Source organism: Calypte anna, chromosome 21 (assembly GCF_003957555.1).
Source record: "Calypte anna isolate BGI_N300 chromosome 21, bCalAnn1_v1.p, whole genome shotgun sequence".
NCBI classification, from domain to species: Eukaryota; Metazoa; Chordata; class Aves; order Apodiformes; family Trochilidae; genus Calypte; species Calypte anna.
In genome coordinates, this window is record NC_044266.1 from 863345 (window position 1) to 887438 (window position 24094).

The window sequence follows — 24094 nt, forward strand, 5'->3', positions numbered from 1 at the left end:
CTGAAACTCTGACAGCTGCATAAACTGCGTGGGATCCAAATGATTCACAAGAAATCTGTGTGACAGATCCTGTAAGAGCAATTCCTATCTGTCTGCTCTTAAATATTTGATATTTCCAGAGCTTTTATTGTACAACACTATTGCTAACTCTCAGAAATACAAAATTATACATGTATATTATCCAGGCATTCCCTTAAGTTCTGTGTTTTAATTTTGCTCTAGAACACCCTACTCTGAGTCTCCTTGCTCCTCTTTGCTCTCTGCTCAGTGCAGGGTGCTACACTGTGAGATAATGGTTGGAGAGACTCACAGGAAGAGCTGAACCATCTGAAATATGTGATTTGGGCACAAGCTGAGAAAGACACTCCTGGGCTGTCCTGGCTTCCTTTGCTCTGGTCTGGGGCTGCTGTGTCTTCCAGTGCTGGGGGTAGGCAGAAGCAGCCAGTCTGAAGCACTGCAGTCCTTGTCCATCAAATACCAGAGTGTGTCTGTTCTGCCATCCTTCTGGGTGAGGTTCAAGTCCTCATTCTTTCCATTGTGTGAACTAAAACTATTTTGATTATACTTCTTTAGGGAGTACTTTGGGGAGTGGCTTTTTTAGGCATTCCTTTAGTATCAGCAAAATAACTTCCTTTTAAATTGCACTTAGGCTTTTTTGTGCAGAAATTGATTTTCTTGGTGCTTGGTGTGTTGACAACTAGCAAGTTGTTGTGATTTAAAGCAGTAAGAATCCAGTTTGGGATTGGGATGATGAGTTGAATGGGGCAAATTCTGTTAGAAGAGGAGCATGAGAATCACTGTTATGTATTTTTCCTCATGGAGGCAAAGTCCCAGTCCTATTTTCACCCTTGCCCCAAGAGGAAAAGCTCTTCCCTAACTGAGAAACATGTGTCCTAATTGACAGCTGCCTAGCTGTGGCAATGCAGAATATAATTGGGAAAGAAAACCCACCTTCAAAATAAGTTTCATTGGAAGAAATGAAAGTGGGAGTTGCCTATTTATAATGAGGCTTAGACAATTGATGCTACAAGTGCCATTTGGACACTGGACATCTCTTTTGTGCTCTGTAGTAGCAGGGGTAGTTAAGAGCATAGTTTTGGGTTGGTTTTGGGGGTTTTTTTGTGTGTGTTTTTGTCTTTTCTAAGGTAGTTATTGTAACAAAGATTTTAATGAAGTATTTTTGCTGGTGTTTTTAAGGATATCCCCTCAAGACTAAAGAGCACGAGGAAAGGATGCCTACCTCCATACTTGTTTGAAAACTGAACAAGCAGGTGACAGAGGCTGATATAGGTCAGTTACAGGTAGGAGTTTGTCTTTTTTGAAACAGAATAAAATGAAGGCAAGTGATTCATATTTGCAATAGGAAATACAGAGCTTGGTAAGCTCCTGTGCAGAGGGGGCATGTGCTAAAAATAACAGTTTAGGAAAAGGATCTTTTGTAGCTCTGTGACAAGGATTGATGCCCACAGAGTGAGGCTGTGTGGATCAGGACTAGGCAAGGGGATGTTGAGGTAACTACTGGGATCAAAACTCTGGCAAGAATTTTAGCTGCATAAATGAAAAGTTTAAGAAACACTACACAAATTGCAAGACCTAAATATAGGCTGGATGTGAGGGTCTAGAGAGCAGTCAGAATTCAAGACAATGTCCATGTTACAGTTACAGTTGATGGGCTGGTAAGAAGATGTGTAAGTTTTAGCCTTGAAATAGAAACAAGAATATCTTTACAAAGCAACCATGTAGAATCTCCTTGCTTTTCTGTGCTTGCTTTTCCCACATGCATCTCTGTCTCCTCCCTGTTTAGTCTCCTCTACCCAAAGTGTTACTGAGGGAACAGGGTGTTGTTAGGAGGGGAGAATGAGTAAGGAAGTAGTACCATGAAGGTGGAGGTAATAGAAGGAGGTTTCCTGCAGATTTCTGTCCTTTCAGCCTTTACTCTCTGTATTTCCTCTTGTTATTTCAGGCTGCTTCATCAGTTAGTAGGTATTCAGAGAGCTAAAATACAGTTAGACTGCATTTGACTTGTTCTCAAGGTGAAAAAGTGTTGGGGCTTCAGCTGGTAATGCAGCCACAGCATTTCCCATACAGATCCCTGCAAATGCCCATGCCATGTGTACTGAAATGGTCTTTCTGGCTAGCAAGCATGGCTGAACAGATGGAGCAACAAATGGGTTTTCTTTTAAAGATTTGTGGGGTTTTTTTAATCCTGTAACCTATTTAGCCAGGTTTGCCTGTCTGTAGGCTAGAAAGGAATGATTGCCCAACAGCCAAAGCTGTCTTCAGGTCACCCTGGCATAGCTGCTTCTTGTGATGTGAACGAGCAGAGCTGACCAGGAGAGTGAATGCAAAGCATCTCCCAGCCCATGGCTGAGATGGGTGTCTCTCTTCTGCTGCTTTCAGCTTTGCCTTGAGAGGCTGTATGTGGCAGCACTGAAGCTCTGTTTGGGACTGATCTAAAGCCTGATGAAGTCACCAAGAGTCTTTCTCTTGAAATGCATTGGTTTTGAAATGAGCTCTTGAAATGAGGTGGTTTCCAGCTGAACTGTCCTGTCACAGGAACAGGACTGGTCTGAACGTGTAACTCCCAGTGAGTGCAGTGCAAGGAGAACACTTTTTAGTGAAGGTTTTCCTCAAAAACCCTATGGATGGTTAAGTAGGTTGAATTGAGAAGGTTATTATTAGTTCTTTGAGCAAGCTGATAAAGCTGGATATGGTGACTGCCTGTGGTTCAGTGGGTTGGTCATGGTTCTTTCCAGCTTGCATTCCACTCTGCATGGTTTGTTTGCACACTTAAGTGCTGTAAATGTTGTGGAGGTCTTGGTCTGCTGTTGATGGAGGAGCTCAAAAGTGAAGGCCAAGTTTCAGCTTGAGTCAATCAAATAAATCTGGAGTAATATTCTGAAAATAGGGATTACTAAGTGCAGGTTCTAGGCCTGAGTGTCTGGATCAACAGCAGCCACACAGCAGCCTTCAGAGGAAAGGAGAATTCTCAGAAGTGGAAGGGAGATTTCATTAATACCTGCAGAAAATTGGGGTGCCATTACCTAGTGGAAGAAACTGAACTGAGACTTGGGAAATGGAAAAAGAAAATTATATTCAGGCACAGATCTAGGCTTGGAGGCAGCAAAATACTTGGAGACACTGAAGTGTAGTGCTGAACTGAGAATAGCCTTTGTTTCTCCTAGCTTTTCCCCACTTTCTCTGCTGAAATTTATACATTTTCTGGAGATAATGCCTCTGAGTGCTCATGTTTACACAGCATCTGCACCTTGGTGCTGCTCTGTTTGCTGACATCAGAAAGCACTATTGTAGTACAAATAATAAAAGTATGTAGAAGAACACCAGCCTAACAGACCTCAGAACTCATACTTTGTAACCACGCTAGGTTAACTTACACATATTTTGCCAAGCTGATTCTGATAGCTGTCTACAGCACAAGTCACTGCTTATTTTAACCTCCCTACTGTAATGTAATCTAAATATTTAAAACAACCACTTCTTCTGCTAGAACCTGAGGACTACTCTGCACTGAGGGTGGAGTATGTTATATTTATTAAAAGCTAATGCTATGAAAACATGCTAAAGGGATACATCAGGTTTGGTCTGCTTCCTGTGGCTAGTCATCTGCAGTGGGACAAGTTAGAAAAACAAGTTTACTACTGTTCATTTAATGAACACCTCCATGGAGTGTATGCACAGTTTTGTTTTTCTTTTTTCCAGTTCTCAGGTAGACTTGTTTTGGCTTAAGAATACACACACAGACTGTACAGCTGTTGGAAACATTAACCATCCCTATAGGATTCAAGTTCAGCAACTTATTTATGGGCTGGCTGTATCTGTAATTAGAATTTGCCTGTGAAGTAGGTTGAATTAAATGGGATTTATTTAATAATGATTTTTGGAATATCACCATTCTAGCCTGCCACAGGAGGGTGAAGAGGCAACCAGGAGGAGATCCAGATGCACCAGAGCGAGATCCACATTCAGCCCTTTGAAACCAACCATAAATAGCAGTGGAATAGATTAAGCTTTTGAATTAAGGAATTAATTTATGTACAGTATTAAAGCCTGTAAAGATTTCTGTGGTATGTTTTTGATGAGGACAGCAGGCTCCCTTCACTAGGATTCTGCTTGCCTTCAAGCACCAGTCTGGCATTTTGAAAATAGCCTTGTTCCTCCTTGCCTTTGAGATTCAGCTTGAAATGCAGCCTGGTAGGTTCAGAAGCATTTATTTCAACTATTGTGACACAATGTTAGGTGGAAAGGTTGACAAGGTGCTGTTTATGAAGCACAGGTAGTGATTTTTCTGTCTATGGCATCACTGTTAAAATTCTCTGCCTGTTCCTCTGGTCTGTATCTTCTTCAGGAATCAGGACGTGTTTCAGTATGGGTGTCTTGATAATTAAGGTTACTTCCTTTTTCTCTTTTTTCCATAACAGCTTGGGTTCCTGTGTGTTTGGCTGATTAGCTATGTTGTTGTTGGGCTGGGTATGATCAACAGGAGACTTTTTGCCTTCCTCTCAATGAGCAACCCTTTTAAATGAAAGGGAGAAGAGGGAAAGCAGCAAGTGTTAAGCTTACTGGGTAAAGGCAGTGTCGAGAAGAGTTTTATTTCCAGTCTGTCTGGGAAAGAGATGATGGCTTGGTATTTCTGTGTGACTTGGCCATCTCTTCTGTGAGTCCTGGAGGTGAAACCAGCCTTTGTCCTTCCTCTGCCCACCAGGTAACCCTGAGCTGAGCAAGCAACTTCCGTTTCTTGTGTTTTGATGTCTACTCTGACAGAAGCAGCTGAACACTATGGGCTGAAACACTTCAAGAGAAATTGAGAAGACACAAAAAGTGGCAGTGTCCTTTGAGTGACACAAGCTGCTACAGACTGGCTTAATTTATCTTTTGTTCCATGAAATCTAGCTTTGCCCTTGCAGTGGTGGGACTCAGCCAGTTGTGTAAGGAGCAAGCTGTGCTGTTGCAGATCCTTTGTTTGACTGTTTTGGATATCTTGACTGTACAGAATAATGGAGGTGAGGTGAATGGCCTCTGATAGACAAGGACACTGCTCTGAATTGGCACAGATTAATATTACTTGCTTCTACAGTTAGTTTTTCTAAAAAGCCTGCTCATGCCTCGTGGTTGTACTCTATTTACTCTGTTGTTTGCATTTTTTTTGCGTAAGGATTTCCATGTAGGTGACTAAAGCTGAAGTCTGTAAACTACTACATTGCACTGAGGAAAAACCTTTACTGATGCAGCTTCATGGCTGATTACTTGTGGCATCCAGGATTGCCTCTTTTCTTTGGCTGTGTGATTTCTGAAGAAAACAGGTGCCTCATCTTTTGCTAAATGTCTATTTTGCATGCTTTACATTATCAGCTGGCAGTAATTAAGGTAGGACTTCAGTGGATGCTTGTGTGATCTGCAAACTGATCTTCTTCTCTGGTAGTCTTGAGTAAATGTCAGAACACTGTGGTATTCAGTAGCCAGCATTTTAAATTCCCTCAAGATGATGAGAAAGTTGTGTAAATTCAGCTTAAGCACAATTACTCATTAAGAATTTTGCAAGATGTAGTATATGCAACCCCAGGTCCAAAAAACTGTTTTCAGACCAGATACACTGAGTGGGTGGACTGGGGAGTAAAGAATTCCTGACAGTCTCTAATATCAGTCCTACTGTTTGCTTAATCTGTGCTTGCTTTTATTCACTTGGTTGGGGTGCTGAATCTGGGCAGATGATTAAACTCATCTGGTTTTCTTGTCCCAGCAAAATGTTGTTTTTTCATCATCTTTTAGGGTAGGTCTAACTCTACTTCCAGTTAAGTTAAAGGAAAGCCATTCCTGAAGGTTTCAGTGTTACTGTTCAGAAATAGTTCTTGCCTTGCTTATCCAAGTCAGGGTGTGTGGGGTTTTTTTTGCCTTATTTTTCTTCTGTTCAAAGATTTAGCAATGAATGCAGGCAGTGTTGTTTTTAAATTGGTCTGCATTGTTAGTTTAGCTCACAAAGCTAATGTAACAGTTGGAAGCCTAATAGTAGTTTTAAAATGTCTGGTTAAGAGCATGTTGCTGACAGTAGAATGCATGAAAGTTGTAAAAATGTCCTTTGTCAGTAGAACAAGGCTTGGTCTGCCATGATCTTCTGTTCTCTAAGCGTATACCTCTATTGCCCAAAACTGTGAGGAGGGTCTTGAAATGGTACCAGGTAAGCACTCTCTGGAATTGTGGTCCTTTCTCTGATGTAATGGACCTTGTGAAAAACAGAACTGAAAAAGAGTCAGTCCTGTGTTAGCATGATTGTGAGTCTTCTGCATTCTGCACTGCTGTGATACGGACTTGCCTTAGGCTAGCTTCAACCATGATGAAATCTGCTTCATGGCACAGAACTGCACTAGATGAAATCCATCAGCTGCCAGTTAAAATATTTTGGAAGATATTTTCTGGCTGTGATTTACTTGATCTAAAATGTATTAAAAAAGGCAAATTTATAGAAGATATTCTGAAGGAATTTGCATCTGTTGATAGTAACATCTGATATCTTTTTATTCCCCTCTGAGCTCATGGCAGCTCCTACTGTTTTCTGACCCTCTTTTAATTTGAGAGTATACAAAACAGAAAATTCCTGTCCTTACACACCCTCCAAACATTGGCAGATAGGTGATCTTCTGGGGGAAAAAAAGAAGAGGTCATGTTTTCTCTTCAGAAAATCTGCAGATCTAAGAGATGCATCCAGATATTTTGCTTGTTTTTCCCAACATGATGATAATCTCGAGGTAAAAGATGCCACTTGGCCCAAACCTTCAGTTTGTGGATAGGTAGTTGCCTTTTCTAGCAGAATTACATTATCATATGAAAATACAAAAGCCATTTTTCAGTCATCCTTGTTCCTGTGTGGTAGAAGAATGTATCTGGAGCCGTCTTGATTTTTGCAGAAATTCTGATCTGATTACTTTGTCCTCTGCACTTGGGTTTGTGCTAGAACATAATGTAGTAAAAATACTGCTTATTATTTAACTGAAATCTCAAAAGCAAATCCATTCATATGTAGTAAGGTGTTAATGCAGGTGATCATCACTGGTTGCCTTGCTCATAGTTCACAAAAGGAGCCTGATTCAACCCCCTTAATTCCTATTTCTGTTGGGCCCTGGGACAAACTCTTCTGACCAATACATTGGTCTGGGTTTTCTTGGATACCAAAAGCTGTTTGGATGGAATTGCTTCCATAGGTTCCCTTCTGTGGGACTGCAGGTGTTCCCTGAAAACCCTTTGGGATCCTCCACAGTCTAAGACCCTAGAATTAGAGTATAAATATGTATATTGTAGAAATGATGCTAGATTTGGAAGCTTTTAATTGCAAGCAAATACCAGATGGACTGACTGCTGAGAATCCCTGTGTTTAAGGCAGAAATGGTTGGTCATGACTAGTTCATTGCAGCTGACTTTTTGGAACTGAGTTTTCGATTTAGTGCAGATCAGGGAGTTGGGTACTGAGAACTCCACTTCAGAAGTACAGTCTTGTGCTGATGTCAGGAAAAAGGATGTCTGTGCTTGAGCCAGGTTTCTCCTGTCAGCACCACAAGTGCAGAATGATGAGTTCTTCCATGGTGAGCATCACTGGTGAGGTGGTGAGCAGTGGGGATATGGTAAGAACCTTCAGTTCTCTGGATCTTCTGTTATCCTGTAGCTCTACTGCAGCATCAGAACTTCAGAGATTTTAAGTGCACATCATAAGTGCAGGAGAAGCTTTGATATGTAGGGTTTGCTTTTTCCTTCTGATTGCTGCCTGCCTTCTAGCAAAGCACATTTGGATTGGCCTGCTATTAGGATGGCATTTTCTAAAGTAATTAAGCACCAACTCCTGGCTTAATGAGCGTGTTGGGGAAGGGGGAGGATGTCACTGGTGATTTTGCTGATGCTGTTTCAGGGTGCCAGTTCTCAGAGGAGATGACTGGAGGCCTGTCCTCTGGTTTCTGCCCTAGAGTTTAATCACTTGAGACAAGCTGCTGAGCAAATACAGAGGAATTTACAGTGCTTGAGGAAGGAACGACCTAAATAGTTGCCCTGTGATTCTGTTGTGGTTTATTTCCAGGAGAAATGTAACTAGCTGAGGGAATAAGGATCATATTTTGGTATTACAGTGGCCATGGTAAGACAAACCTGAGAGTCATTTGGGAGGATGTTCAAAGCACACAGCACATAATATTCTCTGCTTAGTTTTGGATCAGAGTGCTTGAGGACATTAAGAGAACTCCTTCACTTTATGCCGCTGTCTTGCTTTGGATCATTTGGCTATTGGTTTTTCTTTATGTTTGGTCACTTCTGAAGAAGATAACATCTTTTTGAAAAGTACTCTGGCTCTTTTTTTCATCAGGCAGGGGCAGTGAGGATCAATATTCTCAGGTTTTTCTTTTTTTTTTTTTTTTTTTTTTGGCAGTAGTATCATTGGTTAAGACCATGCATGCCTTATCAGGATAAGAATTTCTGATTGGGATGGAGGGTGTGTCTGTCTGCTGCGTGGTATCTTATCAGATTGCTCTTTCCTTTTGTTTTGCTGAGTTGCAGAGAGGTTCTTTCTCCCCTCCCTGCCCACTGCTTTTTGGCAGGTATTGTAGTACAAGTTCTTTGCAGTGACCAGCTTCAGTGATTGTTCCTTCTGTACCCACGTAATGTTTTCCATTGAACTTACTATTGTGGTTGAATTCTTATAATTATATAAATAAAATAATTTGTTGATGCAGAAAGAATGGGATTCCTAAAAGAGTGGCTTTGCAAGACCTCTAGGAGCTGTTTTTCAAATATGTTAATTTCCAGTTGTAGTTTGTGACCTTTAGACACAAAGTGGGGGGGGGGGGGAAAAAGAACAGTAAATGAAACAAAACTAAATGAGCCCAGAGACTTGCCTGGTACAGGGATGAGGAGGGAATAAGGATGCATGGCAAAGTTTCTACTTGAAAAAGAATATGCAGAGAAGTGTCTGACACTAATTAAATTTTGCTCTGACTGAGGAAGAAAGCTGCACAGTGGTGGCAAGTGATGGCAGGATATGGGTGCTGCAGGAAAACCTGAATATTTAAGGAATCTCTGGACCAACTGTGTTGTTTCCACCTGGAGATGCTGGTTAAACTGTTGAATTTCTGATGTCATGGGGAAACGTGGGGATACTGAGTCATTAGAGATTGTTGGGCAAGTGCAATCAATGCTTGTAGACATGCTTGACAAGTTCCTCATTTCAGTCTGTGGAAAAATCCTCACTGGCCTTCCATGGTACTAGGAACTAATCCTGAAATGGTACAGAATGTGCCTTCCAAAGAGCTTTGAGTGTTTGGAATAAAGGTAAACTAAGTCATGGCCCTGGAGCTGTTGTGATGTGCAGCTGGAGCATTAAGATCATGACTCCTGCACAGTGTGTCCTGATCAACTTTGGGTGAAGATAACAAGAGTTTTCAGTGCTGAGTGAATATATTTTTCTTTTCATTGCTGTTTCAGGTCTCTTGCCTGTAAGAATTACCTATGGGGTACATGGAAATCCTGTTCCTCATGTGATATCAGAGAGATGCATCTGAAGTAGAGTGATCAAATAGTTAATGGTACAAAGCCTGCCTCTTCGGTCTTTCAAACAGCAGGAGTTGCATTTCATGGTGACACTAGCCCTGCTGTTCCTGCTTCTTCCACATCCAGCTTTTCACTCCTCTCCTTCCTTACCTTCTTTTAATACATCTCTTATTCAATGTGGGTAATAAGCAAATTTGTCATCTGCTTATTTTTGTCTTTGGTGACATTTCCCCCACCCTCCTGTTCAGACCAAATGAACAGTAAGCCAGTGAATTGAAGATAATGCTGCTGTGAATTATCCTTTGCTGCAGGGCAGCTTTGTATTTGTAGTGCCAAACTGACTTGAGTTTGTGTGACTAAAACCAGGCAATGCAAAAAGAACTGAAATTTTCCTTTCTGACAGGAGGGGCTCATGAGTGTTGAAGGGCAGTGACTGAGCTGGAGGAGGGATCTCCTGGATGGGTTCTTTTTGTGGGGACAGCTTTGGCTGGTCTGTCTGGGCCTTGTCCTGTGAGGTGCTGCATAAATTGCATTTGCTCTTTACATGTGTAAAATGTGGCAGAGACAAAATACAACAGGGTTACTTGTTTGTGCAGGGAGGGGTCCTTTGTGAAGATGGGCATCATGTTTGGTGATAGTGTAAGCACTTGGTAATAAGACAGTCCTTACTCTGAAGAAGGTACATTTCATAAACAAATGAGTAGAGGATTCCATTAAGATGTACCACAGCTGGCCTTTCTAAGGAAGAATCTTGGGATTTTTCCATTATATGACATAAAAGTGAAAATAATAGAAAACAAGTGAGTGGAAGTTATAATTCCTCTCTGTGCTCAAGGTCTGGGACCGTGGCCTAGGTTAGACTGCATACAAGAACAAATTCATGACATAATTATCTAGCCAAGCCTAGCAAACTGACTAAAGGTTTCTTCCAGTGATTGCTTCTGGATGCAATTGGTTTTGACAACCTTGAGTCTATCATAGTCATTGCAATAAAATGTGTTGATTCAAATTAAGCAAAAGAAGACCTTTCTTCTTTTTTATAGTTCTAGAAACCCTTGGGTCTTATTGTTCATTGCTCCTTCTATCCTTTAGGGTTTCTAAGAGCCATAGCAGTGGTGATTTGTCTCTGGATTCCAAGCTGGCAAGCTTTACAATATCTCAGTTAATAACTGGGGCACTGTGAACTCTCAGCAGTAGACTGAATGTCATAATTAGAGCTCTCTGTGTTTGATTTCTTTGGAATAATGTCATACAAATCAGGAAATGGCTTTATAACTGCATACAAGTGGGACATTCTTGTGAACTTTCATCACCCTAGGGATCTGGTAAGGATAAGTGATGGTACCTTTTGGGTGGGCTTCTAGGTTGGAAAATAATTCTGGGCATGTTGAACTGCTTGAGTGGTTCAGCTTCCAGCACCTGGGAATTCAGTGACAGAGCAGCTCCATCCTACACCCTGATGCTGATAGCCTCAACAGACAGGCAAAGGTTGAATCTCTCTCTCAAAACGTGTCTGTGGTTCCTTGGGGCTTGAGGGATTGAGGTGTATTGTCTGTACTTGCTAGCTGGATGAGTGGAAGGTTTTATTCTCCAGGTTTAGGAGTCTTTAAATTTTGAGTTGGTAGTTCAGCTGACTGTCTTCTTCCTCTCCTTCCTTCCTCTCATTCACTCCAGTCAGTATGTTTCTGCTGTTTTGTCATCACAGGACACCAGATGTCACATTGTTCTCAACTTCACAGTCCCCCACACATCTATAAAAGGATGTGTGAGACAAATGTGTCCAGTGCTGCATGTGTTGAATCAGTGTGTTTCTGATTTGCAGTACTTTTTTTTCTAAGAGTGTGCCTCAAATATTTCCTTCTTAACAATTTTATTTTGTTCTTTACATTTTAGGCATTTGGGTGAAATTGTAGACACTTGTGAGACTGGCTGCACTGCTGGCAAGTAATCAAGACCATTCCTAGAGGCACAGAACTAGATGTTACAACTCTGTCTAGCTGCTCCTGTAAACCTGGCTCTTAAAAATTGCATTAGCTCTTAAAAACTTATTTTAAGTAGTCATAGAATGGCCTTGACTTTTGTTTGCCAAGACTGATGGTTTCTTACAGTTATACATTCTTACTCTTTAGAATACTTTCTTGTTACTTACAGCAGCCATGTAAAATAAATAAAAACAATGGAGACGTGCACATCCCTTAGCTCATGAAATCTTAAAACATACTTTTCTCCAAGGATAGTAAGTATAGAAATTTAAATGCAAACAAAACCAGCTTTTGAAAACGCATTACTCCTTTTCCCCACATGATGCATTCTCCTGAGTGTTAAGCTGTAAGTGCAGATGTCAGCATTCCCAAATTGTTCTGTGGGTCGTATATACAAAAGCTGAACTTTTACTAAACCTGTGTTATCAAAAGAAGCTGTGTCTCCAGGGGTGGAGGCATAGTGCTACTGCAAAACAGTCTGTCAGGGCAAAGGAAAGTAACTATGGTTCTTGAGAATCTGACAGTCCCTCCTTTTGTTGCTCTGTTTTCTTATGGACAGATTTCCTTTTGAAAACAGGGACTCGGGGTACAGCCAGAAGGTAATACCTGTGTTAAACAGCTATAACTAAGATGCCAGGGAAGTGTAGGAAACAGCCTGCTTTTAAGATGCTGTGAAAGAACACAGCATCTTTCTGTGTTTTTCTGATTTCCCCACCAGACAGACTGAACTGGAGAAGGATTTTTGGTGGCTTCTTGGATACTGGTTTGCAAAGCTACAGCTAAACATCTTCCTGTGGGTAAGGCACTCAGGATGTCTTTGGGCAAATTTGAACTACTAGTCTCTGTTTCCAAGTTGAATGCTCATCCCTGCTCCCCCATTCTCATCCACACTGTCTCTTTTTATTAGCTACTTTTTCTCACTTTAGACTTCAGGGATCACTAATTAAGAAATCAGCCTCTGGCTGGTTGGGTAACTGTTGACAACTGCTGTAGTTACAGAGCTGTTGCTCTTCTGAGACTGACAGAAAATGAGTAAAGATAGGAACACAGCTGTAATAGAAGAATGGACAGATTATAAAGCCACTGGGATTGGGTCTTTTCTTATCTGGCTCTGCCAAACAGCAGGATATATTTCTCAATGAAATCAGAATTGGAAAATGACAAAGTGAAGTTTTACTCTTGAGAGATGCTATCAGTATCCTTCTGCAGAAATGGGATTTGGAAATCTCCAGAAGTTGCTGGGGATTTTTGGTGCAGGTTAGTTGAGTTGGAGCTGTTCAGCCACTCTCTACTGTGCTTGCAATAAAAGCAGCAACAAAGTCAGACTCCACAATTTACCTATTCCAGTCTCATCAGCTGTTGATGTTGAGTCAGTTGAAAGTCTGACCTTAGAAAAACTGCTGTGACTTCAGGGTTGTAGCTCGTTTGGCATACGTGATTCTGGTGCTTGTGAACACTGTGATGTGACTTTGGGCTTTTCTCATTAGTTGGAACTTGATATGGCAAACAGCTTTTCTTCTCTAATAGGATTTAGAAGAAATCTCTTAGCAGCCCTGCTGTGTCCCAAGCTGAGTATCAGGCAGCCTAATACAACCACACAGCCTGGCATTTTCAGTAGAGGTTGTTCCCAGTGCTCTGCCTGTTCTCCAGGGTGAGGGTAGAAATCTTGGCTGTGCACAAGGGGCCAGTCCATGTGTTTTTGTTGTCAGGGCCCAAAGGCTTATGAAGTTCCCATGACAGGAAGAGGCTGAGCTTGATGAAAGATGGGTGATGCAACTCTTACCAACTGTAGTAATAGGGAGAACTTGTAATTTCTTCTCAGCCTTCTTGTGATGGATGCGAGCATGAAGCATTCCCTAGCAAGACTGCTTTCCCTTTCAGAGGGCTTTAAATGCTGCTTGAATAATAATGCAAAAAATAGTAATTGGGCCTCGTGTTTTCCTGCTCTCTTCCACACTGGTAAATTAAAGCAGAGATGCTGTTGAATTCTTTACTTAAACCTACAAATACTCATTTAGAAGTCAACTGTACTTGGACAGGTTTGGAATGAAGGGTTTGCATTTTGCTCCCTCTCCCTTTGCATATGGAAAAGGCTCAGTTCTTTCCATGTGATGCATAAAATCTGAACCTCTTTTGTTTGAAGTGTTTCTCTGAGTAGCCTCTTAGGTTGCTGAAAAGACTCTTGGAGAGTGGGAGGTGGGGAACCAAATAGGCAGAGCTAGGCAGGTCAAGAACATGTGGCTCCTGTGTTAATAGGGGCCCTTCCCAGAAGAAGTCTGCCCTGGTGCTTTCCCAGCTGCTGGCTGATAGTTACACAAGTGCAATGTTTGGAGGATATTTCTTGGCTCATGCGTGTCATTTCTCTTTAAGCCTGCTCACTGTCTTTTGAAGGTTACCATAGCTGAATGATTCCCTCTTACTGACTTACTGAATTTTAATTTTCTTTAAATGGATGGTTGTTGGCAAATGTTTCTTGTATTCAGGGGGAGCAAGGAGTTGGTGATCTGGTGAAAAAGCCTGTGATGCACCAGACAGGAATAGCTTGAAGAAATATTTCTTTATAAAGAAGTGAGAAATCTGTAGCAGGTACCAAAGTAAGTCCAGAGTGATCACCATCCCATCTGGGCATGTATGCAGAGACTGCCTGCTTCTTACTTTCTATCTGACGTGGGATTTTGTGACAAGCTGGAGAGCTCTGTTTCAAGGCCTAAACAAACTTGTAGGTCCAGTTACACTTCGAAGGTGAAATGTGGGTGGAATTTATTACGAGGTCTGACTGGAAGAGGTCTGAACCCAGTTTTTCATTACATTAGGAGTTGGTCTTGCAGTAGTGCTATCCCAGGGAAATGACAGAGGGCTGTGTCTGGGCTTCCCCTACATCATCAGCATGTTGTTCCTCATGGGAGACTAAACTTTGAAGGGATGTAGAGAAGGACAACTTTATCTTGAGCTCTGGATTCCAAATACTTTGTTCACTGAGCCTCTGCTAGCCACGCACTGAGTGACTGAAGCAGCCATGAAATGAGTTGGAGGTTCCAAGATATTGGGGATTGAGCATTAAATTGGTTTCTGTATGCTGCAGTACACTTTTGAAGCTTATATGAAGAACTGACTATTGCTGACTTCCAGTGGCTTCCCATGGAAAAAAAAAGGATACATGGTCTTTCAAGGTTTTGTGTGTAATTTCATGGGAGAGTTTCCACCTTTGTGCCTGTGTTTCTGAGATGTCTGGAGGCCACAGGTGCTATGGCATTCAGTACAACATATGTCTGACTTGTCCTGGGCTGGGAGTTACCCTTCTGGAAGCTGGAGTGCTGTAGACCAAAAGACCTTATTAAAATAAACTAAATAATTTTCACCACATCAGTGACCAGAATTATGCCATTTAATTAAAATATGTCTAGACAAATAACCTAGGGGGAGAGAGATATTATCTGTAATCAGTGCTGGAGATTTCTGCATAGGGAACATACTAAATAGATTTATGATTGGCTGCTTTTTTCACCCAAGTATCTGGAGTCTTGGAGTACTGGGGCCACTGCTGGATAATGCAGTTGTTTCTCATGCAGCCAGTTTGGCATTCATCTCTTTGTTAGCAAGTGTTTTAACCTGTCTGTAAATAATATTTCTGTGAGGTATTGATTAACACTTGTAGCTACTTCGTGACCTAGCTTTATTATTACAATGAGGTGCTTCTCAGAGAGCACTAAAAGAATGTTTCACAGAGGGATGAAAATGGATTCCTATCTTGACTGCTCTCATGTATATTTAGCATTCCTTGTTTTATGTTGTTTGGGAGCTGATACCATATATATCATGATTCTCTGACACCTCTATTGATAATCAATTAAACAGTTGTAATAAGAGGTCTGAAGTTGCTGCCATATCCAGTGCTTACTCAGGTAGAAATAAACACACTTTACTTAGAGTTGTTTAGGAAATTGCTCTACTTTCTAAGGCTGTGTTGAACTTGTTTCCTTCTTGCATGCCATTTTGGGTGGTGATAGCAAAGGGAGTATCTATCTCAATTTGCATCCTGGTAGTGTGGGAAGTCCATGAAATACTATGTGGCAGAATGGGTTTAAGTGTGGTCTGGCAGCCAGAAGTAGCCAAGTCCTGAGTGGAATCCTTGAGCCATAAAAAAGTGTCTGTAACTACATTACTGCTCTTGTTGCTGCTCAAGCTACCTGTGTTCAAACTGACTTGGATTTAGTACCTTGAAATGCTTCTTTGTCTATTCTCACAGTAAGCAGGTTCAAAGCTTAAACTGAGGCATCCACACTCCTGGCTGGAGGTCCAAGAATAGTGGCTGCAAAGTGATGCTTTTTGAATGTTGATTAATTAAAGTTATGTTACCCTGAGCATCCTTAGGAATGGTGTGAAATCTTAGAGACTCGTAGAGCTCTTCATGCTTCCCAGGTAACTTAGAAGGGACAGAAAGCACAGCTAAAAGGATTATTAGAGTCAGTTTGTGCTGAGAGAGCCTATATTACCAAAACCAGCTTTCCCTTTGCAGACAAACAGACATGTTCTTGGTAGTACGTGACAGGTGGAGTGACAAATGACCTTACAAATTTTGCAGCCTCTGTTGCTGTTCATCAGTGGGGCAGGGAGCAGTTGAGGATCATCTGAAAGCACCATGAACCTTCTTGCCTTTCAGTTCTCAGCTTCACAACCAGCGTGGAGGACGATGCGTGGGCTGCATGTCAGAAATCTCAGCATCCCTGTGAATCAGTGTGGAGTGTGGAGCTCCCCCTGTGCCAGGGCATGACCCCACCTCAGCCTGCAGAGCCTCAGACTTTCAACAGGCTGCATCTCTGCCTTGACTTTGTCTGAATGTCATCTCTTAAGTGCTATTTTGAGAGTGTCCTGCTCTGGAGTTTTGAAGATAATTGCACCCTAGGGAAAGCAGAATCAGAACTGGCTGTTTGAAATGGGCTTTCCACAACCAACTTGCTGCTGCCGGTAGCCTCTCTTTTACAGTGTTTTTTCCTAGGTTGTTTTCAAGACCTATTTAATTTTATGGGGTCTTGTTTAATATTTATTGTTTTGTAACTAAGACATTGGACTGGGACTTGGAAATGTGCGCTCAGGTCATGAAGATGCTGACCTCTCCCTTTGTGTTATGACTTCCTTGTCTTTATGGCAGAAATATCTCTGCCCCTTGGGATAGCTGCAAGAATAGATTAATTAACACCTGTGAGGTTGCAATATAGTTGCATAAATAATTTACCAAGTAACATGAGGGGTAGAGGATCAAGGGAAAAATTAGAAGAGGCAGAAGACTGTCAGTGTGACTAAAATGCTTTGTTATGGCCAGTTTGGCAGGTCCTGTTCCTGAAAAAAAATTGTAAGGACTCCCAAGAGTCTACCATTTGCTTGGCTTCTCTGCACATATTAGCCTTTTTTTTGCTAGATTAGCTGGTTTTTGAGTGGAAGATAACACTATGCACAGTTAGGGGTATCAGTGCTAAAAGAAAACCAGGCTAATTTCTGTAGATAACCAACTTACAATGCCATAAATGCTTGTGTTTTAGTGTGATTTTCATCCCTTGCACAGCCACTGAAATACTCATAATCAAGGAGAAGCCAGTTATGTTCCTTGTATGCCACTGCTCTTTAACATTGTCATAAATATTTAAAAGTACTTAATGGGAAGCAGTTCCTCAGAGATGCTGCAGAGTGCACTATATTTGGAGACCCTTTCAAGCTAACGGGACAGAGTTCTGGCGAGGGTCCTTGGCCCAGCATGAGTTGGGCTGTGCTGCACTTGGCCAAAATGGAAGGATGAGACAGATCTGGGCTGGGAGCCCAAGTGCCAGTTGGTTTAAAACATGTGGAGCTTTTTAGTGTGAGTCACTGGGTCAGACTCTTGCACTTGGGAAGGACTGACAAGCCTTGAAAAGTGCTGTGAGTGTGGTGCAGATGGCTCCACGGGACTGCTAGAGATCAGAATTCCCCTGTTCACAGGCCAGTCATCCCTGCTTTCCTCCCTCCCTCATGTGCTCCCCTGGTTCTTCTTGGATTCATCTTGCTTAAGCAGAACTCCAGACTTCTCTAACCAAGTAACCAGGCTTTCTGCTGCTCCTGTGTCTGTCCTGCGTGTTGGTCAAGGAACTTTTAAACGTGAAGATCCCATAATTTTCTTGTAGAAAGGGGGAACATAACAGGCCAGATGACCTCCTCAAGGTCGTATGGATGGGCTGGTACTGGTGTGAAGTCTAAACAGGTTTAGTTGTCCTGGAGTCCCAACTCATTGCTATAAAAAGTGAAGATTTATGTTTGAATTAATGGACAGATTCCAACCAGTTCCCTCCTAGGGAACACAGTAGTTCTTACTTAATCTGAGGCCAGTGTCTGGTCTAGGACCTAAGTGCCAAAACTTTTCCAGTATCCTGCAGTTCTCCTGAAAGATGATAAATCATCCCTACTCTGATAGAAGGCTGTTGTGCCAATCTGCTGGATGTACCTCCAGGAATAAAGGTGGAGTGGAGAAAACTGGGAAGAGGCAGTTGTGTGGGCAAAAATGTTCAGTGTGGTGATGGAGATCAGACGTGGCAGAGGATAACTGGTGTGTAAACACATGAATGCATCCACTCTTGATTGCAGACAGGATTACTGAGACTGAGTTTAGATTTTTGGAAGTGTTTTGGGTAACATGAGACCTAGGCTAGTTACACGAATGAAGAAAAATAGTTTTCTTGACCTTGTCACCTGTGCAGGCAAAGGTAGCTTCCCTAACACCCACTGCAAAGGGTTTCTTGCTGCAGTTTCATAGAACCTATAAGAAGGAGCTCTTGTGGAAGGGCAGAAGTTAGCCTCAAGCTGGGGAATGCCTGCAGCAGAGATGGCTGTAGCAAATGGCTTTATGCAGAAGGGAAGTTAACCTTGTGTGGCCCAGATGCTGCAGACCCAGCAGAGCTCCATGTCAGCTCTTCTAGCAGAGCTTCTGTCCATTGAAGCTCCAAATCTATTTTGGAAGAGGGGTTTGTTCCACAGTTGGGTGTGTCATTGATGTCATCACTGTGGGGAACATGTTCTTACTCATTTTTGGCAGGTTTGTGTGAGAGCTGGCATCCAAAAGTGCATATAGGGAAAGGCCAAGCATTGTTAGTGGGGTTTCTGGATACCAACCTAAAAAGAAGAACACTGACTCTGTGGTGTTTTGAGGACAGGTTGGCTGAAGCCTTCCCTAGAAAAGCCCCTCAGCTCTGCCTCCCAAGGATGAGCACTGCTTCCTGCTCGCAGTTCAGCAGGGTGCAGACAAGATCTGAGACTTTCATGCAGCACAGAAGGCTGTGGATCTTTGTTGAGCAGAGCCCTTCTGTGCTGCACTGCATGATGGGTGTTTATCTGCTTGGCAGAAAGATTTCTTTTCCTCCACTCTTCCATATTTCTGTAATAAACATTCAATCCTAGCCAAGCCTCACCTGTAAATTCAGTGGGTGGTTTTATTTTCATGGATGTCTTTGGGTGTGAGGGGTGGCTAAAGGCTCTCTGTGATGTGACCTCAGCAACAAAAAGCCTCAAGATTTAATTCTGCATTAAAGATTCAAACTGAAATGTTAATCAAGTCCACAAAGACTATTTTTAGAGCTACAGCCTTGGATTCCAGTTGAGTACTTGCCATTTGTCATGTGATCAGAAGGGTGAGAAGGTTTTTTTCTTTCTGTGCATGTCAGCATCTTCGCTGCTGGCTTTGCAGCTTTGTGTGCATTCTGCAATTTAAACTGTTGTTAAAGGAGTTGCATGTCTTGATTTTACTTGGGTTTTCCTAAAAACAGCTGGAGCTCTCGTCATTTGCTTTTTTATTGTAGTAAGCATTCTGTTCTTCAGAGATGTCTGTATTCTGCATGGAAGTTTGGCCCCGTGTTGCCAGGCAAGATGCAGGGGGTAGTTTGACAAATCTGGACTTCTTACAGAAAGGGCTTCTTCCTGAAGAGCTTTAAAAACTCTTTTTTGGTGGACAGGAAAGTCATTTGATTTTCTACCAAGCAGCCTCTTAGGATCAGTGCAGTACTTCTACTGGAGTACTGACTGCTAGTTCTGTGTCTAGATATTTATCAAACCCCATGAGAAGTGAGCTTACAATCTGCCAAAGCAGTTACTAGAGTTGTTCAAATAGCTTCCCTTTATAGTAACTCATTGCAGTTGTGGATTTAGGATTACTTACGGTTTTCCTAATTAAAAGCTGGGTTTGTTGGAAAACTGCTGCTTCAGATGTACAACCAAGTTGCCCAAAGAGGTTGTGGAACCTCCATCCTTGGAGATCCTCAGAACTAGGCTACACATAGCCTTGAGCAACCTAAGCCTGCTGTGAGCAGAACGTTGGGCTAGATGACCCATGGATTTCTCCTCCAGCCTCCCTCATCGTGTGAATCAAAGCTATAATCTGAATAACCTCATATCTGCCTCCTTGGTGATGGGAGTCATTGAAGATACGTGCAGAACCTCATTGTTCCGAGTAGAAATAAATAATCTGGCTAATTCTGGAGATTAAGTTTGTCAGAGGTGTGTGTGATGCAATCAAAATACAAGTGCATGCAACACCATCGGCTCAGTGTTTAACAGCCAGAGTCACCAGAGGTTTGTGGGGCTCACTTGGTATTAATCTGGAGTCAGTATGGATTCTGGAGGAGCAAACGGCTTGGCAGAGGGAGGGCACTGAGGGTAAGGCCAAACAGCTCTTGGTCTTGGGGCTGAAATCCCCTCTGGGGGAAAACAAGATGTCAGGATCCTGGTACAGGAGCCAGGAGTACAAACCTGCAACAGAAGCAGGGGAGGTGTGAGAGGGTGATCAGGTCTGGTTTGGGTTAAATGCACAGATACCTGTTGGAGCAGAGGGGGGTGGCAGCAAAGCCAGAGGACCCAGGCACAATTCCAGGAAGTTAGAGGAAGGAGGGGTTGTTCCCAGCAGTGATTGTTGCATTTAGTAATTAGTCCTTAAATCTCCTGAAAGTCAAATAAAGCAGAGGATGTGAGCTGAGACCTAGTCCCTCCTTCCTTCCCCTTCCCTTCCCTTCCCTTCCCTTCCCTTCCCTTCCCTTCCCTTCCCTTCCCTTCCCTTCCCTTCCCTTCCCTTCCCTTCCCTTCCCTTCCCTTCCCTTCCCTTCCCTTCCCTTCCCTTCCTTCCCTTCCCTTCCCTTCCCTTCCCTTCCCTTCCCTTCCCTTCCCTTCCCTTCCCTTCCCTTCCCTTCCCTTCCCTTCCCTTCCCTTCCCTTCCCTTCCCCACACATCTGCACCTTGTTTTTTGCACATACTCCTTTAAGTGAGGACTGGATTGAGGTGAGATTAGACTGTGGAGAGCTTGCTGAAAATGCAGAGCAGGTGCTGGGGGGGTTGGAGAACACAGAGTCTTTTCCATGATCTGTCACTGGTGGGCTGTGTGTCCTTGGGTGAGTTGTTCCTCTGTGCTCTTTTACCTGGTAGATGAGTTTGAAGGATGGACTCACGGATCCAGGATCTTGTGCACCAAGATTTTTCTGGAGTAGGGAGAAGAGGAAAATGTTACAGGTCTCTGCACACTGCAGAGAAATCTCTAGATAAATTTGTTGTATGCTATCAGAGTCTCCCCTCCCTCCCCTGTGCAAAGGAAAGTTGGGTACAGCTGGGACACAGCAGGGCAGGACAGGGCAGCCCTGAAGACTCGGCTGATGTGGAAACATTTGGTTTGTTGTGTTCCCATTTGGTGGTCACTGAGTGTCAGCTTCATAGATGGCTTTGTGGGTAGGTGTTTATTTGCTCTTCTCTCTGACCCAGAGACCTGGGTTAAGCAGAGATGGTGTGTGCTGGAATAGTGCCTGGATGCGTTCCAACCTTGCCAGCAATTACAGAGGCACAGTGCTGCCAGGAGGCAGGATGTGACCTAGGAAACAAATATCTCCTCTTCTGGAAGGGAAGCTTTAAATGTGAGAGGAGGGGCTGTGTTTCTTGGTGTCAGATGGGCTTTGCTCTGAGTATCAGCCACTAAGTCTGCTAACAGTTGTGTTTGGGAGCACTGGTGTCATCCCTCCTCGCTAGACCACATCCAGTACCACTGGACTTCTCTCCACCTCAGATGGAGGTGTCTGGCAGTTCAGAGTTACCAACTCTTCTTCCTTGGTGTGCTACCTTGGGTTGGGTCTAGTTGTGAACCCATTACTTAGGGTCTCACCCACCCTGGTCTCAAGGGACTGTGTGTGTTCTCATGGGTCTCCCTCTGCCCTTGCTTCTAAGCTATTGTAGAGCAAAAGGTATCTTCCTGAATACAAAGCTGGCCTCAGACTGAAGCATATGGCTGCAACCATTCCTGTTCCTTTCTTCCCTTCTCTCCATTGCTTCCCCTTCCTGAGGAACTGAAAGGAGTCGTCTCTTCACTACAAATAATGATTTGTAAAACAGTGATATTTGAAATTAGTGGCTGCTGCTGTCTTTGATGTTCTTGGCACTGTTGATTGCTACCCAAAGCAAGCTGGGAATTACAGTCTGTCATTCTCTTGCCTCATAGCTCAAGGCTATATTTAGTTGTTCAAGTTGCAACAGATCTGGAAGTTGTTCCCTTTAGCTGCAGCAGAAGCTGGTGCTGTGTTGTTGGGAAGTGGTGACTTCAGCCTGCTCATTTCCATCCCGAGGAGTGCTCAACCAGTCTGTGCAGTATTGCAGGGTATCCTCACTGCCACTGTATGTGTCATCTTTAGAAGGCCCCTCAAGCCTTTTCTCTGGAGAGAACCTCACCATGGGTATATTTTCAGTGCCTGACTCTTATCTGCATCTTAGAGCTCAGTGCAGAACTTGTGTGTATGATTTCTGGGACACAGCAAGTAGCATTTCCTTCTGGGAAAGGAAGGGAGATCCTGTCGTTTTCAGCAAGCAGCTGCCAAGGTAACATTACTGCAGCATCTCTGTTTGCTGATCCTCCAGCTGGATCTTTGCTGAGTGAGTGACACCTCCAGGATTCCAGGGGACACAAAAGATAATGTCTGAACTGGAGCCAGTCCATTGGGGCTGGAGATCCATGCAAACATTGAAACCCTGTGTCTACACACAGAGCTTGCAGCTCCAGAATTACGGGTCTGAGAGCTTCATTGAGCTGTCAGTTAAAGCACTGAGTATCTGTTGATTTCAATGAAGTTTACTCTTAATTGTCTCAAGAGAGTCCAGCTACAAATGACTAAAAACTGTAATTAAATCATATGACCCATTTCTTGTGACCAAAAGGTAGAGGACAAATGCATAAAGAGTTAAATGAATGTTTTTCAAACGTTTTTCTTGCCAGCAATGGGGCAGGGGTCAGGTCTAATTTTATCCTGCTAGGCATTAATAATGCAAATAAATATGGAGAAAGAAATGTTTTTTCTTAAAAAAAAATTAAAAAAGGATTAAAATCTATAAATATTAGAATATTAGCAATGGTGTTGTTCATTCATAATTTGCCAAGAGTAAGATGGAAAGAAATACTTTGTCCATTTGCTCTCCTGTCTTCTCCTTCCTAACCATTTTTTTTCCACCTTATGACAGTATTTCATGCATAGGCAGTTGCTTTGTGGCTATTGTGGTTGTTTTTTGAAACAGCAACAGGAAGACAAAAACATAAATAAAGGAAAATGTGGTTGTAAAACCACAAATAATAATTGAGCTTGACTAGACTTCAGGTTGTCTTTTTTTCAGGCTTGAGAGATGGTCAAAAACAAATTGTCCCTGTGTAGGGACTCAAGGCCAGGAATCTATTTCTGCTACAAATCTGCTCTTTGTCTTGGTGTAAACATACCACATATCTCCTTTTTACCCAAGTTTAGACAGCCCCTACTCCAAAGAGCTTTCCTGTATGTTTGTACCCTGCCATGTTCAAAAGGGTCTCAGTTTGTGTTGGAACCCTTAGGTAACAAAAAGGAAGTGTTGAGTACTCACACTGGGATGTAGCAGTAAAGAGAAGTGAGTCCCAGGAGGCAGCAGGAGTACCCTGTTGGTGTGGGATCTCATGCAGCTTTGGTTGCTCTGTGACCCAAAGCCATTGCTTCCCTTGTTCCAATAGTCTTTAAACACAGAAGTGTTGCTGAGACCAACATTTTAGTAAAAATTTGTGGTTTTGCTGGACCGCTGTCTCTTCTGATCTGATGTGATTTCAAACTCTTGATTTTCTTCCTATTGTTTTGTTTGTTTGTTTTTTTTTCCAGGGTGGTAAAGGAGGAGATCTCAGACGACAATGCAAAGCTCCCTTGCTTCAATGGAAGAGTGGTGTCCTGGGTATGTCAGCTCATGTGTCTGTGTGGTGTGGTACAGAGGGCACAGGACTTGGTCCATGGACTCTGAATTTTAGGATTGTCTTCAATCTCAAACTGCCTGGAAGTAAAGGCTTAGTTTTTCATTACATCCATACCACCTTCTCATTAAGTAATCTATTTTAAAAATTAGAGTGAAGTCCACAAAGGTGTGCAGAGCTGAAAAGGTGGTTTATACATGAAACCTTTAATGTTAGGAACATGTTGTGTCATCTTTCCCACTACTGCCTCTCTTCCTCTGCCCACTTGCCTTCACAAAGAAGGGAAGATTCCCAAGTGGTGTGCTCTGTGCAGGAGTAAATTGGTTATCAAAGC

At 42.6% G+C, this 24094-nt stretch overlaps 1 protein-coding gene across 9 annotated transcripts in view; it reads left to right on the top strand.

Annotated features, from left to right (window-relative positions):
• DVL1 (dishevelled segment polarity protein 1) overlaps positions 1–24094 on the top strand; it is a 69812-nt gene that overhangs the window by 3706 nt on the left and 42012 nt on the right. For 3 of the 9 annotated variants that reach the window (XM_030463856.1, XM_030463860.1, XM_030463857.1), the window contains exon 2: positions 23675–23744. The exons of 4 other annotated variants lie outside the window; for them this stretch is intronic. In XM_030463856.1, coding sequence (XP_030319716.1) covers positions 23675–23744 — 70 coding nt within the window. Of the gene's footprint in view, positions 1–20737; positions 20808–20892; positions 20918–23674; positions 23745–24094 lie in introns of those variants that run through there. 2 more of the 9 variants (XM_030463858.1, XM_030463859.1) reach the window with 2 other exon arrangements.